We start from the raw sequence: 12633 nt of genomic DNA, 5'->3' as shown, positions 1-12633 counted from the left end.
GAAAAAAAGTGTTACATCTAAAGCACTCTTCAGAAATTTGAATCAAGTACAGGTGAGTCAACCTGAAGCTGCTGGACACTGCCACAGCAGGCTGGTTGTTCCTGGCTGCTGTCTTTCCTGACCGGTCAGTGCCCAAACCTGACTAGCCGGTACCCTTGCTGTACTAGTTGTTAAATATTTTGAATATCACACAGAACTGGCCCCACTGGTTGTACATATCGGTAGCTATCAATGGGGAGCCTGCTGAGGCTCACCTGTTTCTATCGTGGTCTGCACTCTCCCATTACAGTGGTGGATCATTCCAGAAGTTAGTTAACCTCTCTAGCTTTTAGCATCCTCTCCTCCAAACTGGAGATATGAATAATCCTCACCTAATTCCCTCCTGAGATTTAGATTGATGTTAAAACCAGATATTAGATAGGAAAACTTACTAAAATTTAAAAAATAATTTAGAAGAAATACATAGTATTTGTATACCATTTAGAAAATGCCAAAAAGTAGAACGAAAACATTTACTTTCTCGCCACCTAAAGACGGTAACTGTTAACATTTTTGTTTCTTTTCCTTATCTTTACTAAAACTTTGACAATTCAACAATAGTTGCTGAGCACCACAAAAATGAAATAAAATAAGCCTATTGCCCTTCCAGTTTGGTGGGGATATAAATGGCTAAATAAATGTTATTAGGGTCCTGTGCAGAAGGCCAAATAAAAGGATAGTGGCAAGTGGTATCATAAAATACAATTACAGTTCTGGTTCCCAGACAGGACAAATATTTTAGTACTTAAGAGATACATTTGTACCTAGAGCATCTCCTAAGGCTACTGACTCAGTTTCATTCTAAGGGAAGACAGCATTATATTACTGCTATAAAATTTCAGTTACATGTAAACAAACTCCATACTGTAACCATGAACAACATTTGGACCTGTCTTACTCCCTAACTCATTACACTCAGTCCACATCTGCCTTGCCCTTTTGGCTTGCAGGAGTGCCCCCAGTTCACTGTAGTTCTTGTAGATACACAGTCTGTTTATACATATTGGTTTCAAACAATCAGGTTTCTTTGAACTAATGGATAAGGATTTTCCTTGGACATAAAAATCCAGAGTGTTGGAACAGTCACTTTGTAAATGGCCTGAGACACGTACAGTGTTCGCTTTCCACAGAGGTTTTCGTTCTTCCTTATTTTCCTCTCGAAAAATAATTGCTATTATCCTAGGATGGTACTATCCTTCCGGATTATTGTCTTTTGTACATTCATCTTCCCAGCCATGCTGAGCTTGCTGAAGATACCGGCTTTGTCTTATTCCTCTTTCTATCCTCAGCCTCCCAGCAAAGGAGATACTTCAATGTCTCAATAAACTCTTACAAATTCTAGTTTCGCAGTTCCTAAGCTTGAGTCTTCACCACGCAATATCTCATAATGTGCTAAATAAAATCTCTAGGCCCTATTATGAAGGTTCTAAATCCGTTTTTCTGGGGTGGGGCTAGGATCCTTTATTTTTAAAGAGCTCCTCTGTAAAATGAAGACAATAACCATTTCTACCTCACCGGGTAGTTATGGAAGTAAATGAGCTATTTTATGTAGAGTGCTTAGATCACTGCCTGGCCCTCACTAAGCACTACATAAGCGCCAGTTATTATCGTATTATTATTATCGTTACATGATCAGCCAATCATAAATAGGTGTTTTGAAGTATTGTCTATTGGTTTTCTCAAACTTGAGTGTGCATAAAAATCATCTGGTAAGCTTACAAATGCAGATGCCACAGCTTTGCTGCCCAGAGAATCTGATTTAATAAGGCTGGTACCTAGCCAGGGACCTGCATTCCTGTATTACCCAGGAAATGGAGAATTGGTGGATATTCTGTAAACCAGTGGGTATCTCATTCATATCTCTGATCCCAAAGAAAAGAAACTTGTCTCTCAGGCTGGGGCTAAGATGCAGCTCACAGAAAGACAACTTTGGGGGGCATTTGATAATATGCCAACTAATCACTGGGGAATCTCCTGTTTCCTACGTCGTCTGTGTCAAGGGCCATACTGCCTGTCTGGGGTTGGCTCCCATGAGGGGAGGAAACTACTACCATTCCTGCAGGCTGCCTGAGTAAGTTCCAGGATGCTGCTCCAGAAGAACTGGGCTAGCTCCACCTCCTGGCATCCACTGCAGCCAGACCTCTCCTCCTCCTCACCCATCCCATACCAGGGCACTGCCTGACCAACTCCTGTCAGATCCAGGGGCTGCTGAAGACATGGCCTGGAATCCTTCATGCCTCTGTAGCTGAAGTTCAAGGGAACCACAGGTTGCTTGGGAAGACACAGGCGTACAACCGTGGCAAGCTCGCGAAGATTTCATGCCTGGGCAAGACCCCGGAGAGTCCTTACAGCATATGTATGTGTCATGGACCCAGCCCAAACGCATTTGTGCTTCTGACCTCTGAAACTACCCCACAGTGCACTTGAGATTTAAAGTGCAAGCTTTCCAAAAGTGAAATGACAAAGTTCCTGTCTTTTCTCATGAATGGCATTCCTTCCTGGATTTCCAGTTGTGATTATGCAAATCATACACTTAAGTATAACCAGTACTTGAATCTTCTGGAACCTGATCAAGCCTGGATCCATCCATTAACAAAGACTTTACATAGTTAAAAGACATTCATTTACCTAGAGACCATTGTGTCCTTGCTTTTACTAAAAAGCACTGCTTTTTATAGAAAATTAAGCATAGCCTATGTTACAATAAAGTAGAACTTAACATTTCTAAAAACCACTTTCCAGCCAGGTGCGGTAGCTCACACCTATAATCCCGGCACTTTGGGAAGCCAAGGGGGGTGGATCACCTGAGGTCAGGAGTTTGAGACCAGTCTGACTAACATGGTGAAACCCTGTCTCTACTAGAAATACAAAAATTAGCTAGGTGTGGCGGTGCGCGCCTGTAATCCCAGCTACTCAGGAGGCTTGAGGCAGGAGAATTGCTTGAAACTGGGAGGCAGAGATTGCAGTGAGAAAAAAAAAAACAACAACAAAACCTGCTTTCCTTCAAACTCCTGATTTTTTTCTTCTTGAACTTTCTGAAATCAAAGTACATTTACTTTCTTCCCTCCAAAAATAACTACATATAGACAGGCCTGTCTTTAAAATTTGAGAAGCCCAGGGTTAGAGTGTGAAAGATCACTCACTGGCCCACGGCTGTCCTTCCCAGCTCTGGCTCCTGCATTATGAGGGGTCTTCTGGGGGCCCAGTGGAAACTCCACCGTACATCTCTAGATTCTTTTTTGCATAGCTGACCCCTTGGTCTTCCCTTGGCCCTAGGAGTATACACACTTGTGGCATGATTGGCCACTGGGAAAACAGATGTGAAGACAGCCTACATACACTTAGGCAGTTACACGGGGAATTCCAGGGTCTAGAGAACTCTGAGCAGGAGGTGGGATATAGGTGTGTACATCTCCTTCAAGGCCTGAAATCCCACTCTTATTGGAGGAACACAGCCCTCTAAAGCACAAGGTCCACAGACAGGGCCCACATTGGCCTGGTCAAGAGAGGTGCATTCACAGTATCTACAGGATGCCTATATATGTGGTATAGCTGAATGCCTCAGTCTGGATGCTCTATCCACACATCTCACACCTACTGCTGTCACAGATTTCAAGGACCTAGAAGGCAAGAACTAGGAAGACAACATTTTCTTTGTATAGCACCTACTTTGTTTATTTAGGCAGAGATTCCTCTTGAGGCTGTAGTGCAAATATGATTACATCAGCTACCTGCTGAAATCCTTAAAGGGGAATAAACGAATATTTATTTCAAGTCACTGTATAAGCTAGGGTGTATGATACTGGTAAAGGATAATAAAGCTCACTCTAAATATGCAGACAGAAGATGAGGAGGTTTCTAAATCCCTCCTTGCATGTGTCCCCAGGCTTTTCCTCCTGGAGTGCCTGTTCACCCTCCTCTAGGTAATACCACTCACCCCTCAAACTCAGCACAGGTTTCCCCTCTTCTAGACGCTTTCCTCATACTCTCAGGCCAGGCGCTGCTCCTCAGGACTATCACAGTTCTACCCCTCAGCACTCATCTCCTGGAATTATCATTGACTCACCTCCCTGCAAAGCCAAGGTCCCCATTCACCCATGAACGATCTCATCTTTCTCTAAATTCAGAACTTGCCTCTATCACTTGCCTATATTAATTGCTAAATGAGGCAATTACTGTAAAACATGGAATTATTAAAAATCATTTGTCACCCTGTGCGGTGGCTCATACCTGTAATCCTAGCACTTTGGGAGGCCAAGGTGGGAGGATCGCTTGAGACCAGGAGGAGTTCGATACCAGCCTGGCAACATGGCAAAACTCCCTCTATAAAAAATACAAAAATTAGCTGGACATTGCAACAAGGGTCTGTTAGTGCCAGCTTCTTGGGAAGCTGAGATGGGCAGATCACTTGAGCTCTGGAGGTCAAGGCTGCATTGAACGGAGATTATGCCACTGCACTCCAGCCTGGGCAACAGAATGAGATCCCGTCTCAAAAAAAAAAAATCATTTTCGTTTTTGCAGTGTTCTGTATTACTGCCTTACATTATTGTCTAACCTTTCAATGCATCGCCAATTACTGCCTTACATTATTGTCTAACCTTTCAATGCATCGCCCTTCGGACTAGACTGTCTTTCTCTTAAGGTGAGGATCTGTATCTTTCCTTTAATTTTTCACATTGTTGCAGAGTATGCAACAATGTTTGCTAGAAACTTAGGTTTTCTCAACACCTTGGATGGGGGCAGGGCCCTTATTTTTTAGCAAGATGGTTTATATAAACAAACAATAATTAATAATTAACAACTCCTCCTTGTGTATTCTCCTTCTCAGCAGGGGCTGACCCCAAAGGAGCCATTGATTAAATGCTCCATTCCCTATAGATAATAAATAATAATGCTTCCCCAACTGAGCCAGGCCTAAACATTTTTACGCCTAAAGACTTTGAAGATCACTGCAAGTCCAGGCACAAAGCAGGAGGGCCCTGCAAGGAGTGTTTACCTTAGGATCTGTGAAGGTTATTAAGTGTGTGCACATGAGCAGAGCCTACTCCAGGGGCTCTATCACTGTAGGAGAGTTAATGGGACTGAATCACCAAAATGTGGCAGACACTTTCATGTTGGCAGAACCAGTTCTGTGATTTCTTCATGTTCTAGCCCACAGCAGGATAGGGTAAATACTCCCTTCAGACACCTAAAAAGGGGTGGTGCCTCTCCTCAGCTACTAGTCGACGTCAAAACCCAAGCAGCAACCGTCAGACTGGGTTCACCTACCCTCTTCTGATGGCCTTTTGCAGGCAACCTTGTGCTCCCCCAAACTTCCTGGAGAATGCTGGCGGACTCCGTGCTGCTCAAACTTCCCGCAGGGTGGCACCTGGAAAAGCAAGTGACAAAAACGAGGAGGGCCAGCCACACTCCCACTGCTCAGAAGCGGCTGGTCTACTCTTCTAAAATAAAAAGGTCTCTGTCTGCAAATCCCGTTTGCTAGCCCGGTAATCCTCCCCCGCCCCCGGCCTAGCATGTCCGACCGGTACAGCTGTTTTTAATCCCTACTTTTCTCACTTGGCATCCCGGTCTCGGGCTGACCAGACGCGGAGCCACTTAGCGTTTCCTCCTCCCCCTGCCGGGGTCTGTCCTCCCTCCGCCGTCTCCTCTTTCTCCGCCAGCGTCCCCGCGGGCAGAGTGTGGGAAGAACGAATTTCCGCCCGGTTTGCTCTCCGCTCGCCGACTTGGGCCCCTTCCAGACGCAGCCCGCGTGCTCCCCGAGCTGTTGCACCGGGGCCGCGCTCCGCGTCCGGGACCGCGAGCGAGAAGGTGCCGTCTGCGGGGGCCAAGCCGCCGGGGCTCTGCTGCCAAGCCGCGCCCCGAGAAGCTCTTGGAACGGCTCCAGCCTGCAGCTGGGGAATCCACTCGGCTAGGAGAATCCGCACCAGGGAATCCAACTCTCCGGACTCAGCTGCAAACAAAAAGCGCCGGGTCTTGCTCCCTCCCCCCGCCCCCCGACGCGCACCCGGAGAAACAGTTTTCCACAGAAATGCAACAAGTAGCACCCGGGGTCTGCAGAGCGCCCCGCGCCGCCTGACTTGGCCGGGCGAAGGCCGCCTGCAGAGACCCGGGCCGGCAGCCGGACAAAGGACGGAGGAGGGGCTGGACGGCGCTGCGAAGTCCGAAAGAGGCCATTTAGCGACTCTGGTCAGGCCAAGGGGAATGCAGAGGAGACACAGAGCCGGCGGGCCAAGAGGACGATCCGGCCGCAGCACGCAGGGCGGGCGGCGATGGAGGCTGCCCGCGCCGTGCGCTTCCTGCTCGTGGTGTGCAGCTGCCTCGCGCTCCCGCCGCGGGCCAAGCCCGTGTGCCCGGAGCGCTGCGACTGCCAGCACCCCCAGCATCTCCTGTGCACCAACAGGGGGCTCCGCGTCGTGCCCAAGACCAGCTCGCTGCCGAGTCCCCACGACGTGCTCACCTACAGCCTCGGCGGCAACTTCATAACCAACATCACGGCCTTCGACTTCCACCGTCTGGGGCAGCTCAGACGGCTGGACCTGCAGTACAACCAGATCCGCTCTCTGCACCCCAAGACCTTCGAAAAGCTCTCGCGGCTGGAAGAGCTGTACCTGGGGAACAACCTCTTGCAGGCGCTCGCCCCGGGCACGCTGGCCCCGCTGCGCAAGCTGCGCATCCTCTACGCCAACGGGAACGAGATCGGCCGCCTAAGCCGCGGCTCCTTCGAGGGCCTGGAGAGTCTGGTCAAGCTGCGGCTGGACGGGAACGCCCTGGGGGCGCTGCCGGACGCAGTCTTCGCCCCCTTGAGCAACCTGCTCTACCTACATCTAGAGTCCAACCGTATTCGCTTTCTGGGCAAGAACGCCTTCGCCCAGTTAGGCAAGCTGCGCTTCCTCAACCTCTCTGCCAACGAGCTGCAGCCCTCCCTGCGCCACGCGGCCACCTTCGCGCCGCTGCGCTCCCTCTCCACCCTCATTCTCTCGGCCAACAGCCTGCAGCACCTTGGGCCGCGCGTCTTCCAGCACCTGCCACGTCTGGGCCTGCTGTCGCTCAGGAGCAACCAGCTCACGCACCTCGCGCCGGAGGCCTTTTGGGGCTTGGAGGCCCTGCGCGAGCTGCGCCTGGAGGGTAATCGGCTGAGCCAGCTGCCAACCGCGCTGCTGGAGCCTCTGCACAGCCTGGAGGCGCTGGACTTGAGCGGCAATGAGTTGTCCGCCCTGCACCCGGGCACCTTTGGTCACCTGGGCCGGCTGCGCGAGCTCAGCCTGCGCAACAACGCGCTCAGCGCCCTATCCGGCGACATCTTCGCCGCCAGCCCAGCCCTTTATCGGCTGGATCTAGACGGCAATGGCTGGACCTGCGACTGCCGGCTGCGAGGCCTGAAGCGCTGGATGGGCGACTGGCACTCGCAGGGCCGGCTCCTCACTGTCTTCGTGCAGTGTCGCCACCCCCCGGCCCTGCGAGGCAAATACCTGGATTACCTGGATGACCAGCAGCTGCAAAACGGGTCCTGCGCGGATCCCTCGCCCTCAGCTTCCCTGACCGCTGACCGCAGGCGGCGGCCCCTCCCCACGGCCGCAGGGGAGGAGATGACGCCACCTGCAGGTCTCGCGGAGGAGCTGCCGCCGCAGCCGCAGCTCCAGCAGCAGGGGCAATTTCTAGCTGGGGTGGCCTGGGATGCAGCCGCCAGGGAGCTGGTAGCCAACCGCAGCGCCCTAAAACTGAGTCGGCGGGGCCCAGGCTTCCAGCAGCCCAGCCCCTCCGCCGCTGCCGCTGCGGGCCCGGCTCCACAGTTCCTAGACCGGCACGAGAAGTCCCAGCGGGGCCGTCCGACTCCAGCAGATCCCGCCCACGCGGAGCCCACCCCAACGGCCTCTCCCGGTTCCGCGACGTCGCCCGCCGGCGACCCCTGGCAGCGCGCGACGAAGCAACGCCTGGGCACGGAACACCAGGAGCGTGCCGCCCAGTCCGACGTGGGGGCCGGGCTGCCGCCGCTGGTGTCCGACCCGTGTGACTTCAACAAGTTCATCCTGTGCAACCTGACGGTGGAGGCGGTGGGCGCAGACAGCGCCTCGGTGCGCTGGGCAGTGCGCGAGCACCGCAGTCCCCGGCCGCTGGGCGGCGCGCGCTTCCGCCTGCTCTTCGACCGCTTCGGCCAGCAGCCCAAGTTCCACCGCTTCGTCTACCTGCCCGAGCGCAGTGACTCGGCCACGTTGCGCGAGCTGCGCGGGGACACCCCCTACCTGGTGTGCGTGGAGGGCGTGCTTGGGGGCCGCGTCTGCCCTGTGGCTCCCCGGGACCACTGCGCGGGGCTGGTCACCCTGCCGGAGGCCGGGAGCCGGGGCGGCGTCGACTACCAGCTGCTGACCTTGGCCCTGCTGACGGTCAACGCGCTGCTGGTGCTCCTGGCCTTGGCGGCCTGGGCGTCTCGCTGGCTGCGGAGGAAGCTGCGGGCCAGGCGGAAGGGCGGGGCCCCGGTCCATGTTCGCCACATGTACTCCACCCGACGGCCCCTGCGCTCCATGGGCACCGGCGTGTCCGCCGACTTCTCGGGATTCCAGTCTCACCGGCCGCGCACCACCGTGTGCGCGCTCAGTGAGGCGGACCTCATCGAATTCCCCTGCGACCGCTTCATGGACAGTGCGGGCGGCGGTGCGGGCGACAGCCTGAGACGGGAGGACCATCTCCTACAGCGATTTGCCGACTAGGTGCAGGGCATGTAGAGACCATCTCATTGGCCCTAAGGAGCCGCCTCTCCCTGAGGCCTACCGGCTCACCTCAGGGGAAGTGCCCTTTTGTGCACTTGCCAGAGAGGCCAGTGGGGACAGAGGGCCAGTTCGGGCACCATCCCCCAATTCCCAGTACTCAAGAAGTAAATGGATGATACTTGGTGGTCAAAGCCAGAGTAGGGGACAAATGGATGGTGGGATGCTGAGGTTGGAGTCTTCACTTGGAGGCTTTGACACAGCTATGCAAATGGCTTTTGTAGCGTTGCAATGCAGAAGCCAGGCTTTGGGGGTAGAAAGGGGGTGCTTGTGCCCCCAACATGGCCAGAAATATTTGGGTGCATGCTTTTTGTTTGCTCAGTGTCAAACAGGGAAGTTTTGTTTCTATTTAAGGAAAAAGGAACTTATTACCATTACAAAGGAGGCTTGGCCAGGGACTCCACTGGTTTGGTGATCTCTGCCAAAAAGAGGGATGTAAACAGGTGGTAAAGTTTAACACACCCGCCAAGGAACTCATTTATGTTGGCTGATAGAGCATGCAGGATACCTTAAAGTTTAAATAATAAGAGACGCTTTTTTTTTTTTTTTCAAAAATGTGAAAACTCTTGACATTTAACAAACTGACCAATAGACTCAAGGACTGTTTTAGTTGGACTGGGCCATTCTATTATGTTCCTTTTAATATTAACAGTACAAGAGCGCTTGCTGACTTCGAGGATGACTAAGATTACATACTTTCTCAGGAGAAGGCTGCATGCAAGACTTCTCTGTCAGGGTTGCTCCTGTGGCTTTTTAAATTTTATTTTTTTAAACCTATATATGGAAAAGGAAATTTCAATGCCAGATTTGATAAAAGAATGTGATGTATATGTAGCTGATGACCCACTGGGGAACACCAGCGTTCCAGTTCACTTACCACATCTGTGACAGTGTGTTTAGATTGGAATAAATGTGATGTGGTACTTCTCCTGTTTTTATCAGTGACATGGTTGACTGTGCCCTAATTCTCTTGAGTTGCAGTTAAGCAATGAAGGTAATTTCCTAATAGGGAAGCAAAGGGTGATTGTCAATTGATAGTTTAATGTTTGACCACATTAGTGTCCTTATATGAAATAGTAGAGGGGAAGAAATTATAGAAAAAAAATGTGAAAAAAAATACACCAGTGGGTATCTTTTCTACTAAAACCAGAAGATTGTTATGAATACTTACACCTCACTGTGAAATAATGATATGTTTTGCAATTAATTCCTCCCCAACTCAGTGTCTTACTGTGTTATTAAATCTTATCTTTTAGTTAATAGTTGCAGTATTTCTTTTAAATGTTTTTGTTTTAAACTTAGGGGTAGGAGCCTTTATTTGTTCAGTTGTTTCCAACTATCTGGGATACTTTCATTCCCTGCTATTTATGAAGTACATGTTTATCACTAAGTGTAGTGGTTTGGTTTACATTAATAATTTTATGTATGGTCTAAAAATGCAGTCACTAAGAGAATGCACACTGTGGTTCTGTTCACAGTGGTTATGGATTTATTGGCAGTGGAGTACCATGGAGGTCCCTGCAATGGTGCTAAGGCTGACAGTGGAATCTTTTGTTTAGGGCCTTAAGCTGCTGAGGGTCCTGGTGACTCAGGGAATCCATCACAGCCCCGGGTCTTTCACCCCAGTTCACTCCTTTTATGTTTGGCCTAGATTGACCCATGCCTGCCCTCTTCTCAACAGCTGAGTAGGGAACCAGCCATCTGAATGAGCTGATCGTTGTTTATGTTCAGATGAGTAAATGTCCAGACCACTTAAACTACAGCTGCTTTTCTGGCAGTCTTGTCTGCGGGGCAAAAACTTAATAAACCACAGGAAATAGACTGTCATTCTTAGTTTGCTGCCAGGGCTTATTTTAGATTCAGAGCATACTGGTACATGGGAGCGGTAGTGTTGTTTGCTCTTATTTTCAACCAGTGAGCTGTCTGGCACCTTTTGTGCCCCTGGCTTTTTTCAATCATAGCACTATTGCATCTCTTAGCTATTTCTTTTGTCCAGCAGGGTAATATTGAGTCCCATTGCAAGTATGGACAAGGCCTCTGGTTCTCCTCACCACTCACCTTTTCAGCCATAGAACATCACTGAAAATGCCTAATGCCTGGATCTGTGTTCTACTTTAGTTTCACTGGGAAGTCTTTCAGTGGGAAATGAATAAATGTTATACATTGTTATGTTCAGTTATGTCAATAAACCCACTTACTAATAGAGATAATTTGTTGGAGTTTCCAAATATTTTATACACTTTCACAATGATACAATGCAGTTTCCATTTATGGAAATGAAACATAAGCTTGACGTCTTTCTGTCCTTTTTAATGTTTTTTATTTCCATTATCATAGGTGAGTATGGACTTTAAGAAACAGATGTGTGATGTTATGTGCAAAGAAACAATGAAATGGCTCTAAAAGCAGATGGTCAGCCACAGTATGAAAGTGCTGTTGGAAACCAGTGACATCAAGGTGCAGGTGATCGGGTCTCGGCAGGCATTGCCTGTTTAAAGGAAACTGATGAAAAGTTTCTGAAACTGATGAAAAAAGGCTTGACTAGCCCTTTAGCTCTCATGGTCAGAAATATGAAGGAATTATCTTGAGCTGGAAGTCATTTTTGATTTTTACCACTACACAGCTTATGAAAAGATAACATTTCTAAGGAAAAAAGATTAAACTTGTTATGAGTTAGGAGTATTCAGTGAAAGAGCCACTGGCTACTCTGCAATGTTGTGGGACCTTCAGGTCAACCAGTGGGATTACTGTTTCCATAATGCAGGGGATTTTGCAGTGCTACCAGGTAATAAATAATTAGCATGTGATCAGAACACCTTGCTAAATTGTCACACACCTGATTTTCACCAAAAGTACAGCAACGTATATTAAACCATTAAAAGAGACACTGGATTGCCTGGTATTTGTGTTTAACCACTCCCTCCTGTTCTTATAAGACTGGAAGGTAAATGGTGATGAAGCATACTAGTGGTAGAAGTTTATTCCCAATTCCAGACCATGGCCTAGTATCAATATCGTCACCATCCTCAGTATAGCATCATGAAAAGCTGGAATGATGCTAAGGAAGTGATGAAGTCACTTAGTCATTAGAGGGTTGCATTCATTCTTTTTACCTGATCTCTACTTCAGCTTCCTCATCAGTTAAAATGGGCAGCCTAAGAATCCTGATTGCATAGTGCTATTGTGAGGCATAAATGGGTAAGTAGCATTCAACAACGCCAGTTACACCACAGATGTTCAATAAATATGAGATGTAGCAGTAATAGTAGTAGTATTCTTCTTTACACAGGGCAACAAATTGTATGATTAAGGAATTTCAGGGACAGGCATTTCTGCTTAAGCCATAACCAGCCAGAGGATTCAGATAATGGAATTACGGCAATCCTTCTCCTCCTCTTTTTCTAGTTAATTGAAACATTTCTGTATTTCTTTTGAGAAGTGTCTGTGCGTGTCCTTTGCCCGCTTTTTAATGGGGTTGTTTTTCTCTTGTAAATTTAAGTTCCTTACAGATGCTGGATATTAAACCTTTGTAAGATACACATTTTGCAAATATTTTCTCCCATTCTGTAGGTTGTTGACTCTGTTGATAGCTTCTTTTGCTGTATAGCAGCTCTTAAGTTTAATTAGATTCCACTTGTCAATTTTTGCCTTTGTTGCCATTGCTTTTGGTATCTTTGTCATGAAATCTTTGTCCATTCCCATGTATGGGATGGTATTGCTTAGGTTATCTTCCAGCATTTTATAGTTTTGGGTTTTACATCTCAGTCTTTAATCCATCTTGAGTAGATTTTTATGGATGGCGTAAGGAAGGGGTCCAGTTTCAATCTTCTGC

At 48.9% G+C, this 12633-nt stretch overlaps 1 protein-coding gene across 1 annotated transcript; it reads left to right on the top strand.

The window, feature by feature from the left end:
- The first annotated feature begins 5813 nt into the window (after positions 1–5813).
- On the top strand, positions 5814–11011 carry TRIL (TLR4 interactor with leucine-rich repeats). The gene has a single exon (XM_011938616.1). It carries the CDS (start codon positions 6309–6311, stop codon positions 8742–8744), a length of 2436 nt encoding a protein of 811 aa, XP_011794006.1. The 5' UTR covers positions 5814–6308; the 3' UTR covers positions 8745–11011.
- The last annotated feature ends 1622 nt before the right edge of the window (positions 11012–12633 follow it).

Source organism: Colobus angolensis, unplaced genomic scaffold (assembly GCF_000951035.1).
Source record: "Colobus angolensis palliatus isolate OR3802 unplaced genomic scaffold, Cang.pa_1.0 Scaffold175, whole genome shotgun sequence".
Taxonomy (NCBI): Eukaryota; Metazoa; Chordata; class Mammalia; order Primates; family Cercopithecidae; genus Colobus; species Colobus angolensis.
The sequence above is the reverse complement of the archived record's forward strand: the minus strand, read 5'-3'. Positions and strand labels throughout refer to the sequence as shown.